The 12,691-nt window shown below is 40.1% G+C and overlaps 2 protein-coding genes across 3 annotated transcripts in view; one reads left to right on the forward strand and one right to left on the reverse strand.

Annotated features, from left to right (window-relative positions):
• Positions 1-5,401, reverse strand: part of LOC125882684 (fibroblast growth factor 6-like) — a 34,877-nt gene extending 29,476 nt beyond the window's left edge. Inside the window, exons 1-2 of the mRNA XM_049566509.1 lie at positions 5,278-5,401; positions 1,839-1,911 (exon numbers count right to left, since the gene is read on the reverse strand). Of these exons, the coding sequence (XP_049422466.1) occupies positions 1,839-1,857 (19 nt within the window). The 5' untranslated portion in view covers positions 1,858-1,911; positions 5,278-5,401. The remainder of the gene's footprint in view (positions 1-1,838; positions 1,912-5,277) is intronic.
• Positions 5,402-5,638: 237 nt separating this feature from the next.
• rad51ap1 (RAD51 associated protein 1) lies at positions 5,639-12,273 on the forward strand. Of its 2 annotated transcripts, none has more exons than XM_049566495.1 (9): positions 5,639-5,915; positions 6,022-6,068; positions 6,847-6,982; positions 8,197-8,303; positions 8,387-8,476; positions 8,914-9,042; positions 9,130-9,315; positions 11,537-11,677; positions 11,757-12,273. In XM_049566495.1, the coding sequence occupies exons 1-9, from the start codon at positions 5,899-5,901 to the stop codon at positions 11,879-11,881; spliced, it is 978 nt and encodes a 325-aa protein (XP_049422452.1). In that variant the 5' UTR covers positions 5,639-5,898; the 3' UTR covers positions 11,882-12,273. The 2 variants fall into 2 exon arrangements, with proteins under 2 accessions (XP_049422452.1, XP_049422453.1); XM_049566496.1 differs by having other exon boundaries at positions 11,540-11,677.
• The last annotated feature ends 418 nt before the right edge of the window (positions 12,274-12,691 follow it).

A 12,691-nucleotide genomic window follows, 5' to 3' on the forward strand; every position in this document is an offset into this window, starting at 1 on the left:
GCGACCGATCGCTGTGGCTCCCCCTGTGGCTGAATGTTGGGTTTTTTTTCTAAAAAATTTTCTAAGTCATGGTATGGTATGCTGTACATAATCACAGAAACTGTCAGTGCGTCATTCTGTCAGTCAGTCATTCTGTCTGTCCCACGTTTTTCTACTCACTGACGTGGTCAATCTATGTGAAACTGCACATAGGCATTGAGGATTGGCATAGGTAGAAGGTGACAAAGTTACCAGTGGGTATGGACTAGTTTCTTTTTAACTCCACATTTGTAGTTCTTTTTCATTTTCATGTGCACGACAGCGGGAGATGTGAACATTAATGGTGCCCTCCTCGGCTGAGCTGTAACGTTAGCCAGCACAGTGGTGCTAGGTAAGTTGGCAGTAGATGTACACCTCCTTCTGCGATGGCGGGTGTTCTTTGGAAGAAATAGTTCCTGTATGAAACTGCTCACAACAAGGTCTGTGGATTATATTGAGTAACCGGTTTATGATTTCCAGAAAGAGACATTGCTGTTGAGTTTTTTTGTGCTTTGAGCACCACAAGCCGAGTGCCATCTAGTTCAATTATATTCAAGAGAAGGCAGACATCTCTACGGCCTATATCTCCAACACTCAGCAGCTCACACCAAAACAATCTAAACTGATCAATAGCACTGCAGGTAAAAGGAAAAATATGTATTTTTTAATTTTGGGGTGAACTGTCCCTTTAACGGTTTCTTAAGTGATTTAGGTGAGATTGAAGACAAAGTCCATTTTATGTTTTATTGCTCATTATATGATGATCTAAGGGCTACTTAACTCTTGTAAAATGTATGTCATTTGTACCTAGCTACCTGTATAAGAATAAAAAAGGCAAACCCAACTCCAGTAATATAAGATAAAAGAAATAAAGAGACTATTGAGTAGAATTAAGTTTTAAAATAAGCTCTCAGTCCCAACAGAAATTAAGGTGCCTCACTGTTTTCTTACTTTGGCCATGTGAGGCTCCCAAAGACTGAGGACAAATGTATGTGAAGTAAATGTACAAAAAGCACTTCACTTATTTTAAACATTTAACATCACATGCCTAAATATATTTAACTCCAGACAATTTCCAGTTTGAATCTTCTACCAGAGTCTTAAACTAGGAGGTTATATATACTTTTAGTTAAGTGGATCATATATTTGTTTTCATTCTGTTCTCCACGTGTCTTTGTTTGGGAACATACAGCACAAGAGTGGAGGCGGCGCAATTTTCACTCTAGCTACATAAATCTAAATCATTTCCTGTGCTGAGTTAAAAAGAGATGCACATATGGAGACATGCCAGATAAACAGGATCGTCACCTCATGGTTACCTTTTGTTTATGACTTCTGTGGTGGTTAATAAGTCACCTGAAGGCAACAATACTGTCTGGAGCACAATGTAAACATCTATATGTGTGAATGGAAGCGTGATGCTGTGACCACAGTGTTTGCATGACTGGATCTGATATTTTGGTCATGGCTGTAGGCAGCACTGGAGGAGTTTAGGAATGTGTGACCACAGGGCCCTTTGGCCCCATGGCTGCATGTCTTCCTCCCTTGTCTGGGTCCGAAGACACGGACCATCACACCCCTGAACGTCTCCGTCCAGGTCCAGTGTGTGACAAACCGCAGCCGACAGCCACCCACTCACAAACTTGAAAATGACAACCCTTGGGGACGGCGGCTGCTCTCTTAGACATGCAGTTAAAGCGGAGCGATTTCCCTTTCACTGCACTTCAGAGGGAGCTGGGATTGCTTCCGCCCTGAGAGTGGGCGAATGGGCGGCTGAGGACATGTCATGTTCATGTCAATCAGCAGGTCAGAGTCTGTACCTCTGTGATCTGACGCCATGAAGCATCAGGCTGCCATCTGCTGGACTGCTGGCATAAATCATACTGCCATGGCCTGCGAATGGAGAAACAGACAGTTAACACTTGAGTGAATTTTCATTATTAACTTCGTGTGGTTCATTTAAAGGTCCAGTGTGTACGATTTAGGGAGATACATTGGCAGAAATTGATTATAATATAATAAGTATGTTTTCTTTAGTGTAGCCAAGAGCAGCCAAGAATGGACAAACCAAACACTGGCTCTAGACAGGGACATTCAAATTTTTGCTTTCGCCACCGTAATGAGCAGCCAATCTGTGACAAGAGCACTGGAAAACACAGATTTTGTTATGTGAAACTACTTTTTTGGTGTCTTTACGGCTTTAAATCACCCAGTCTGTTTGTTTTTGAGATGAGGAGACCTCTGTGGGTAATTTGAACGTCTGGATCTTAAGTTAAAAGAGAAAAAACATGAGCACACATGAGCACACATGAGCGGGTTCTGGGCTAACGGCTCGTCTCCGACATGCCAAACAGCATCAGAGAAACACTAATTTGTAACGTGAAATGTTTTCTCCGGCTTTAATCCCATAGTCCATTTGCTTTGGAGAGGAAGAGATGTCTCAGGATAGTACCGCTCACGCTAGAAACCTCCTGAACAATAAACAATGAATGAATTCTAAGCAGGAGAAGTTTCAGCTGTTTGCAGTTAGGGATGCACGATAATATCGGCACGTTATCAGTATCGGCCGATATTGGCTTCAAAATGCTATGAGAATTTTCCAACATGCTTTTTCTTATTTTGCACAATGAATGAATAAGGCCTACATTGAAAAGCTCTGTATTTCATGCCTCCATCTGCTAGTAGGCCATCACGATAAGAGCATATATAGTGGCGTGTTGGGGGCTAAATGGGGGAGTTTTCCAGCATGCATGAGACAGTGTGTTTTAAAGCACTCAATCCCAAATAGATCCCTTATAGACTCGTTGACTCAAGCCCTAAGCCCTTACAGACCTCCGACCAATTCCATTTCTTCCCCTTAGACTTGTCTTGGCCCTTCCCCTTGGTTTTGCACATTCACATGAGGGGAAGTGGTGTCCCATTTCCCATTTGGTTGAATTTGTCCTAGGTCTGTGAGGGCTTAGGGCTTGAGTCAACGAGTCTGTAAGAGATCCATTTGGGATTTGGGGATGTGTTACCTATTATGTGGTGAATACTGTTCATGCATTCCACAATAGTTGTAATGGGTTACGGTTAACGTTGTGACATATTGGACCATAAGTTAAGTTGTGCAGGTGGTTAGTGACCTCCTGTCTGTGTGGGCAAAAGAAAGTCAGTCAAGAGGGTGAGGTACTGTTAAATAAAGAGCAGTCCCTGGTTCAGGGTTTATCTCTCTGTTACCTTCTTCTTTGCAAGAAAACCCAGCTTGCTCCAATATATAATACAATATCAATACCACCATAAAAAGGACTTGATGACCACTAAAATCCGGTGAGGATAAAGTGGATATATCAATAGGTATCAGCTAAATGAGTTGTTATATATTGGCGTATCTGATGTCGGCGAAAAATCCATTATCGTGCATCCCTAATTGCAATCTGCAGTCCTCACTAAATGCCACTAAATCCACCTAAATCTTACACACTGGACCTTTAAAATATATTCATGATTAGATGAGTAAAATGTGACATGCAGTAGTTTGTTTTCAGTCTATAAAACTGATCAGAAAGATGTATTTCCATGTATAACACTAATTTTAAATATAATTTTGACAGTTAATACACTGCGTGTCTGCCATGTACATCCTTAATAAACTATTTTGCCCCTGAATAAACTGCATAGCTTGAATAATAAATATTAATTATTTCCTTTTTTAAGTCTCCAAACACATTTTTAAGTAAGAAGTGTTTATTTATTCATCCCCCAAACACCTACATGTTCACTCCTGCTTCACTCAATTTGGGTTTGGCAGTCCGGTGCTGTAGGTGTGGGATGAGTAACTACTTTTTTTTTGGCATGCACTGTCTCATAATGTCCCCTTTTTTAACTGGCAGGAGGAAATATTTACTCAAAATAACAGGAAGCACAGAGACACCAGGTGGCAGGTAGCATATGTTGTCCTCACCATTAACTTACTGGAATGAATGCTGGGATCTAAAAAGGCTGATTGTTGTTTGATATGTGTAATCAAAGCTAAGTTAGCACCTAAACAAAACTGGATTCTTACAGCAGATACTGATGTTGACATTTGACAGTTAAATAGTGCTAAATAGCTGCTGGTGTATGTTTGTTATACCATAAACAAACATTTATACTCATTGATAAAGATACCTTAAATCTGAGTTTTAAAGAATTGTGACCAAAGTGTATACTGAGTTCTACTGGTGGAAAACAAACTTGTGTGCTCTCTGCTGGACAAACTGTGTAATGAAACCACTGTTTCTAAATAGCCTAAAACTTTAAGTACAGTTGGCATTTTATGACTGCGTTTTCTTGTTACTTATCAGCCACAATATGAGCCCTTATAAATACATCAGTAGTAAGCTAAAACTGATCAGTCAGGCTCTTGTATAAAGTAAGCTGCAATCAGGCAAACTCTTCTAGAAAACCAGGGTGTCACCTGCTACGCAGATATCAAGTTTCTTGAGTTGAACCTGAGTTGATTAGTTAGTTGTCCAACATAAAATCTATGTGCAACAGTTTTGATAATCAAGTAATCATTTATTTTCTCGCAAAAATATCTAAAGGATAGCAGATTACCTGTTTTAGTATTTCTGATATGACAGCGAGCTGATTAGTGTGGGGTTTTTTAACTGTTGTTTGGGCAAAATAAACAATTGTGATGGGCATTTTTCAATACTCTCATACTCTTTAACACCAAACTATTAAGGATAAGTATTGAGTAACTTTATAAACCGTTTATTTGGATTAAACGTATTGAAATCAACCATTTCAAGGTGCTTTCAAACGGCAGGCATAAGGCAACATAAAACAGTGAGGGGGTAAAGATATGTAAAAATGTGATGTATATTAGATTAGATTAAAATAATTATAAGGTGCAGCCTTTTTTAACTTGTGTGTGTGTGTGTGTGTGTGTGTGTGTGTGTTCTGAATTGTTCTTATGCTGTAACAATCAAAGTAATTGTATCTGTTTGCATTGTTGAATTGTTTGAGGGCACATTAAAATTGTTTTAGCTGCAAACACTCTGGGTTATTTTAATTCATCAGCAAACACCTTTTCCTAATGTTGTTACTTTCATCTTTCCCTATCACCTATGTCAATATGAGCAGTTGTAACATTAACTTAACTGACAGTTTCACTGTTGGGGTTTTTGTACATTTAACTTAAGCTAGCCCCGTTAGCTGTTCACAGCCACAACACAGCAACATGAATGATATTATAATTACGACACAATGAGTATTAAGTCCCCTTATACTTACACATGTTATAATTTCTTCGACACTTATCCAATGTCCAAAAACACAAAATTACTGACACGGACTGAGCTCAGCTTTTCATCCGTTTGATTTAGCCCCCCCGTCCACTCATCTATGTAAGCTAGGAGGAACGCCAGGGTATTTGAGAGAAGCCGATTCGACACATTTTATTTTTCAGAAAAATATAAAACAAGTGTTGCTTCAGTAATTATACTTTTTGAACACCAAATCATCTACTGCTTACCATTTATACGTGAGCCTTATTTTTAGAAGAGGCATAAAGATGACTTTTTTCTTTTTCTTAATAAACGAATCTGCTTCCGATGTTTGTGAAATTGATCAACAATACGTCACTTCCCCTCGGTTCAGGCGGGCTGGTCAAAAGCAAAACAGAAACGCTCTAGTCGACTGTTGCGTAACAAAACTAACTTTAACTTATCTAGATATCGTTGTTAACAGTTTAATTGACTGTAATAGACACATTCCACTCGGTGAGTGACCGGACGTATGTTAGCAATCGAAACTAATACAAAGTTAGCTTCTACAGCTAGCAAACATTAGCTCGTGTTCACGTAACAGTTAGTCTAACGTTGGCTTAATATAAAGCTCTTAACTTAACAAGCAATGGACCGACCATCAAGGTTTGTAAACCACGTTTAAGTCTTTATTTGTGGTCATTTTGCCTCATGTTGTTAATGCTTGTTGAATGTCTGTGTTGCTAACACGTTGTTTTCTGTTGACACGCAGGAAGACAAAGGTTGTGAGTTACTCTGAGGCAAACGACTTTAATGATGGTGAGAAGTTTTGGCCCTTAAAATCAATTTATGCTTCCTATAAAGCTGTGTTCCTGCAGTTACTTTAAAAACACTGAAATCTCCCTACACTAAAAATAGCTGCACAGGTAGGTGTTGTATTATTTATGATTAGTCTGCTGAAATTTGCCATGTTTTCATTTGCATCTGGGAGCAGCTACAAGTCTTGTAGATGAAACTCACACACTTACAGGTTGGTTTGAGCAATATTGACCAGGCAAGCAATCAAACAGACACTATGGCTTCACATTAGTCTGTAATATTAGCAATACTAGGTGTTGTCAGCACATTATTACTATCTTGTGTGTTTAGTCACTGTAACCAGTCTGCAACACCTTTTTTAAATGGTGCCAGTAGTTACAGCTCATTTGCAGGAAACTTGAGATGCCCATAGATTTGAAGAGGTAAACATTTACACCACTGGTTCCCAGCTGGTCCAGCCACAGGGTCCAGATTTCTCTTTAGTGTCATACTTGTGTTTGGCCATGTTGTTGAGCAAGTTTGCGGTCTCTGTCAGGTAGCTCTCTGTTAGTCACTCACTCTACAGCAGGAAACGGCACTTGAAAATAAAAGCTCTGTGCCAGAGATTCAAAATATGGTGTGTTAATTACAAACACATTTGCGAGTCACTTGTGGTCCACTCAGAAAGGACCCACGACCCACCACTTGGGATCCACTGATACTAACAGACATACAGTAATAGACTCAGTGTTCTCTCACCACCGACATCTCTGCATGTTCTGTCCTCGTGTTGTGACAGATGAGGATTTTGCCTGCGTGAAGGCTCCACCCAGCAAAAAGCCCAGGGAGAGTGTGAAACAGGAGCACAAGAAATCATCAAGCAAGTCCTCCAGTCAGGAGTCCAACTCACAATCCACCCTGAGCCAGAAGAACAGGTACGGTAGTGGACAAGATAACATGACATTATGTGCATCATGTACACAATGAGATGATTAAAATGGTGGAGATTTGTACAGAGTCAGAATGAGCGGAAAAGAGCAAATGCTCAATGATTATGGTACAACAAAATCAGTCTGCTGTTGCCAGTTTTACATATGAAAAGTAAAATGCACAAATACCAGTCTACAATGTGAAGATGTCTATAGTCAGCTCTAATGTTACAACAAATAGCCAGACTCTCCATATTGACACAGCTGCTGAGTTGAATTAACAGGGAAGAAGCTGTTTAAAGTGGGTGCTTCTAAGTAAATATAGTGATGTGTCTGTTATGATTTCATCACCACCAATGCAGAAAGAGATGCAGTGGGGATAAGAGCCATCTGTTGGCTATAAAAACAAGTCAGTGCCAAGATAAGTCATGCAACACTATTGCTGCCAACAAAGAACAACATATTCTCTAATATAAACTCAGGGATAAGTGTGACTTTTTTGTTCAACAATGTTTGGTATGGATTAAAAGCTCAGTGTGCCCTCTCCCCTCGCTCTGGTAGATAAACAGTAGCACGTAGTTAAAAGATCTCATTTTAAAGAGAGACATAATACAGGGATGTCGTATATCTGCCAAATTTGTATATCATTCTGATATTTTTATTTAGAATTTGGGATAAATTTTCAAAAAAGGAAATTAATCCAACGTTTCTTTTTTGTTTTGTTTTGTTTTAGTAAAATAATAGTTAAGGATTTTAAACACAACTTCACATTGTCAGGGTGTCTGTGGGTGTTTAAAAAGTCTTTGAAATGTCTTAAATTTGAATTTGTGAGATAATAATTGCCCTAGACATTTTATCTTATTTCATTTATATATCTTTTCATTTCATTTTGTCAAAATGAGTTGAGCTCTTCTGCATGAAAGTCCACATTTCTGTTGTTACAAAGCTTTAAACCTACCACTCAACCTAAATTTTTTATTTTTTTTTTACTTTATACTTGCACTTGCCTGTTTGCAAAATGAAACTAACCAAACTCATTCTAATAACCACATTCCTACATGAAACCTGCTTCTGCCTTCCTGCGCTACTTGAATAAGAAAAGAAAAGGATTTGTTAAAAAAAAAAAGTCTTTGACATCAAACATTACATTTAAGAGTCTGATACCTGCAGACACTCTGATTATGCCTGGCTTTATTATGCATTGAATCTGTTTTCCACAGAAAACCATTGGACGTGAAGTTGTACGAAAGAGATCTAGAAGCAGCCATTACACTGTCCTTGCTCAATAATGCAGGTGGGATAATGGACCAGCCTCTCATCAGTAAAGGTATGACTTAGCTTTAAAAACATGTGTATAGCTGTCTATTGTTAAAGAATCATCAATTTAAAAATAATGTTAAATTTCCCTAGGAGATGTCATGGTTCAGGTTCTGGCAGATGAAAACACAGATCCAGCATCTGTACACCTATCCAACTGCAGTGTGGATTTGACAGTTTTGGGTAACTTCCCCTTATTATTGTCCACTCTACATCTATTATTGCACATGTAGTTTCATGCTTAGGGCTGGGCAATATGGAAAAAATGAAACATCACAATATGTGTGACCAAATACCTGTGTCAATATTGCGAAAATATTGTAGGGTTCACTATCGATGCTTTCACAAACTATTTACATAGTGAGATTTGTGGTAAATAACCGCCAGTAATGTGGATATAATGATGACGTGGGCAAAGGCAAACAATGGAAAGCCAGAACATACTGATAAGTTCAGAAAATTGCATCACTTTACTGTAATACAGTTTGTAAAACCAGGAAAAGATAACTTACCATTGCCCAGCCCTGCTCATGCCTGCCAAATACATTGTCCGGAATTTGGTTGTTTGATAAGGACAGAAATGGTATGAATGCTTTCTGTGGCTGTTTTGTTTTCTTTAGGCCTGGATGAAATCACATCAGAGTCACCTGCCCGTTCCAAGGAGAGAAAGGCCGCCACTAAAGCCACTGAGGAGCAGAAGAAACAGTTTACAGATGAAGATGAAGACTATAAGCCCAAGCTGACACCAGGTGATCATCCCGTCACCCCTCCCTGAGTATCTAGTTCCTGTTTACTTCTTTTCTTGCATCAGTAAAATATCAATTACTCCTTTCCAGATTCAGAAAGTGATGAAGATTTCAGTGAAGCGTCTGAGAGCGAAGATGAGGAATTCACAGTGAGGAAAGTCAGCAAAGCAAAAAAGTTGGAGAAAGTAACCAAGAACGAGAAGACCAAACTGCCTCCTGCCTCTAAAAAGGAAAAGCAACCATCAAAAGCGTCAAAGTCGAAATCACAGGCAGCAGGTACGTTCTTAAAGTCCAGCGGAGAAGATTCAGCTTTTTGACTGTATTTGTAACTTAAAGGATAACTTCAGTATCTTTCAACCTGGACACATTTTACTTTTTTGTGTCTAACTGACTAATGATAACAACAATTTTTGAAATTGGTCCAGCAGTGAGTGCGAGGGCTGCAGCCGCAAAACAGGCTGCAGTGTAAAAAAAACCATGCACACTGTCAATTTACGTCCACTAAAACTGCTCAAGCTCAAGAGTGTTTTTCTGAAGCCCTTTCACACAGAGATCCCACACTACTGCAGCAATAAAGACCCCTCATTCCGCCAGCTATGCTTTTCTACACAGCACCAAACAAGGCAGCCATCATGTGCCCCAGTGTCTGATTTTTAGATGGCATGCCAGAGTTCAACAGGAGTGATGTGTAATACCACAGCGTCAGCCTCTAGTGTTACAAATAACAGACGCGTCAGCAGGCTTTCTTAACAATAACAGTAGCATAACATGGCAATAATAATCATTTACCAGATCTCGTCTTCTGTTCGGAAGGTAAGGACCTTGTGGAACTCATTGTGTGTTTAATTTGTGGAAATTTTCAGTTGCTATTTTTCCTTGAGTTAGCCGCTAACTGCAGCTATCTGCTTTTTAAATCTCCTGGCGGTAGGTTGCAACATATAACTTGTCGTCAAAACATTAGCCCCATCCTGTCCTGCCAGCTGTTCCTGTTTACAGAGACGTCAGTTCAACACTGTTACTACTGCTGTCACTGGCTTTAAGGTGAGACAGCTCTGTCCCCCCATTCCACGATCATACCTCTATACAGAACAAATGGTGAGGTAGAATAATGCCATGGAATTACTGCCAAGAACAGGTTGTGTAAAAGTGGCGACCTTTTTATTAAAGAATAAGATCCTTTTTGTTTAACTAGACACAGCCCAAAATTGCCATCGCCAAACCCACCAGATTTTTTTTAAAACAAATAGTCATTTTATCATGGCAAAACACACGTCATTCAAAGACAACAGAGACAAACTTAAGCCCCTTTTATACTGCCAGCTTTTCCGCGAATGTTGGGCTGTTTTGGCGGCAAGCTGCGAGCGTTTAGACACACAGAGCCAGATTGGCGATTTGATTCAAGGTGCCCAATTTTCCGCCTCGTAGGGCAGTCATATTGGCAGAACCATTTTAGTTTAAAAAGACCCAGGCAGCCTTCTGCCACGGGAGGGGCTGTTGAAGACTTGTGGGAGGAGCTGTTGATGACGCCGCATGTGCGAGCCACTGGCGGTGGATAAACGGGAAACAGCTGATAGCAGGAATTAACAAGCAGCTAGTAGCAAGAGAGAAACGCAAACCTGACAGACACTGTAAAGATGAGCAACTGGGGAGACAAAGAATTGCGCACCCTCCTTGTCCTCGCAAACGAAAAGGCCATTAACCGTCAGATGACAGGGATGGTGAAGAACAGGGCGACTTAAGAGAGAATCGCTGAAGGACTGACCAGCCGCGGCTTCCCTCCCATTCCACTGTTTACATCACACGCTGAGCTACACGTTTTGTTACTTGCTCACACCCCCCATTGCCCCGAAAAAGATGCATTCTGTATAAACAAAAGTAGGTAGGCGGCATTTTGCTGCACTCCCCGATTTTGTTTTTATACTGCCAATGCTGAATGAAGACTGATTGGGCTTTCCTGCAAATTTGCACAATTCCTGTTTAAAAAGGGCTTTAAACTCCTAACAGCTGTCTCAGTTCAGGTTTCCACTGTTCCAACAATCACCAACTCTAGTTCGGTTGAAATAAACCCCTCATTCCCCCAGTTAGATGTGAAGATATGCTGACTCTATATATGCTAAAATTGCTGTTTATTTAAATGGAGTCTGGTGGCCTTGGCGATGGCAGTTTCGGGGCTGTTACTGGTTAAACAAAAGGGAACTTAATCTTTAACAAAAAGGTCAGTCACTGTAGGGATCCTTTCCATAATATTGTCAGACACTTAATAATAATCTGAACATATCAGTGGCAAAAACAAACACTTTTAGTGGACGTATGTTGACAGTGAACAAATACCCAGAGTGGTTACATTGAAGCCCTCTGGCTTAGTACTGGACCAATTTCAAAAAGAGTTGTTCCCATTATGAACTTAGACACAATGGGGAAAATGGGATCCAGGTTGTAAAATACAGAAGTTATCCTTTAATATGTTCATTATCATGAGAACTACTTTGTCTCCCAGCAGCTCCCACTCCAGTGAGAAGTCCTCCAACAGCCAAAATTGCCCCCAAGAGGCCTGCTACGTCCTCAACAGTTCCTACATCAAGACCTGCAGTATCTGTGAGCCCAGCAGGCGGCAGAATACCAAAATGGAACCCACCAGGTGAACACCAGCAGCAATACTTAAATATAAACCTATAAAGGCACTCACAGTATGTTTATACCTTTTTTTTCTTCCGCAGCTCAAGTAGGTAAAAGCTCCACGTCATCTGGTCCAGCCGTGAAGTCTCCAGGTCAGGGTCTGCGGCTGGGACTGTCCCGTCTTGTCCGAGTCAAACCTCTTCACCCCAGCGTTGCAAGTCACTGACCTCTCCGTGGTTGCCCCTGTATGTGTCAGTTTGTGTTTGCTTTTAGCTTTACTTTTTAAAAAACATGCTTGTACATATTAATTTCTACTTTAATGACTAAACATATAAAGTGATTCCAGTGATGCTCTCAGCACTGGGCTATCACATCACTTTCACGTCCAGCTATTATTTCACCATGCTTTGTAAAAAGGTCATGAAACAGTAATGGGGTGTGCTGTGTTGACTCGGGTCTAAGGATGTTGAGATATCATTAACAGCCCCAGGGGGTGTTTACATTAGGGATGAACCTCTGTTGGCTTGACTGCCATATTGACACAGTGTGAATCTTCCCCTTGTTTTTAAGTCTCATTATCTTCTTCCGCCTTTTCCTATTGTGTGCAAACACTGTATATTGTGTACATATATATGAATAAAATTTAAAAGAAGTTTGATTTTGTCCGCTGTGTCTCCAGGACATATTACATCAATTTTAAGATTACTCTGAGCTGCGGATTAGACAGATGTCATTAGCTAAATACTGTTTAACATTTTGGTCTGCTATGGTTCATCTCACACAATTTATTTGTTGATGCAGAAACAAAATAGTGAATTAAACAAAAAAGGAAAAAGTTAGAGAAGCTGGGATGCAGATTTTGTTAGCATTGCACAGTCAGGCTAGCTGTCCCCCTGTTTCCAGTCTTAATGCTATGCTAAGCTAACCGGTGTCTTGTTGTCTTACTATATAATGACAAAAACTCTGTCTGTGTGTCTGTTCCACGTTTTTCTCCTCACTGACTTGGTCAATCTATGTGAAATTTGGCACAGTGGTA

The sequence above is a fragment of the Epinephelus fuscoguttatus genome, linkage group LG22 (genome assembly GCF_011397635.1).
Source record: "Epinephelus fuscoguttatus linkage group LG22, E.fuscoguttatus.final_Chr_v1".
Taxonomy (NCBI): Eukaryota; Metazoa; Chordata; class Actinopteri; order Perciformes; family Serranidae; genus Epinephelus; species Epinephelus fuscoguttatus.

Coding starts and splice junctions, on each gene's coding strand:
- rad51ap1 (XM_049566495.1), top strand. Junction 8,477..8,913: donor TGTGGATTTGACAGTTTTGG/GTAACTTCCCCT, acceptor TGTTTTCTTTAG/GCCTGGATGAAATCACATCA. Junction 11,678..11,756: donor ACCAAAATGGAACCCACCAG/GTGAACACCAGC, acceptor TTTCTTCCGCAG/CTCAAGTAGGTAAAAGCTCC.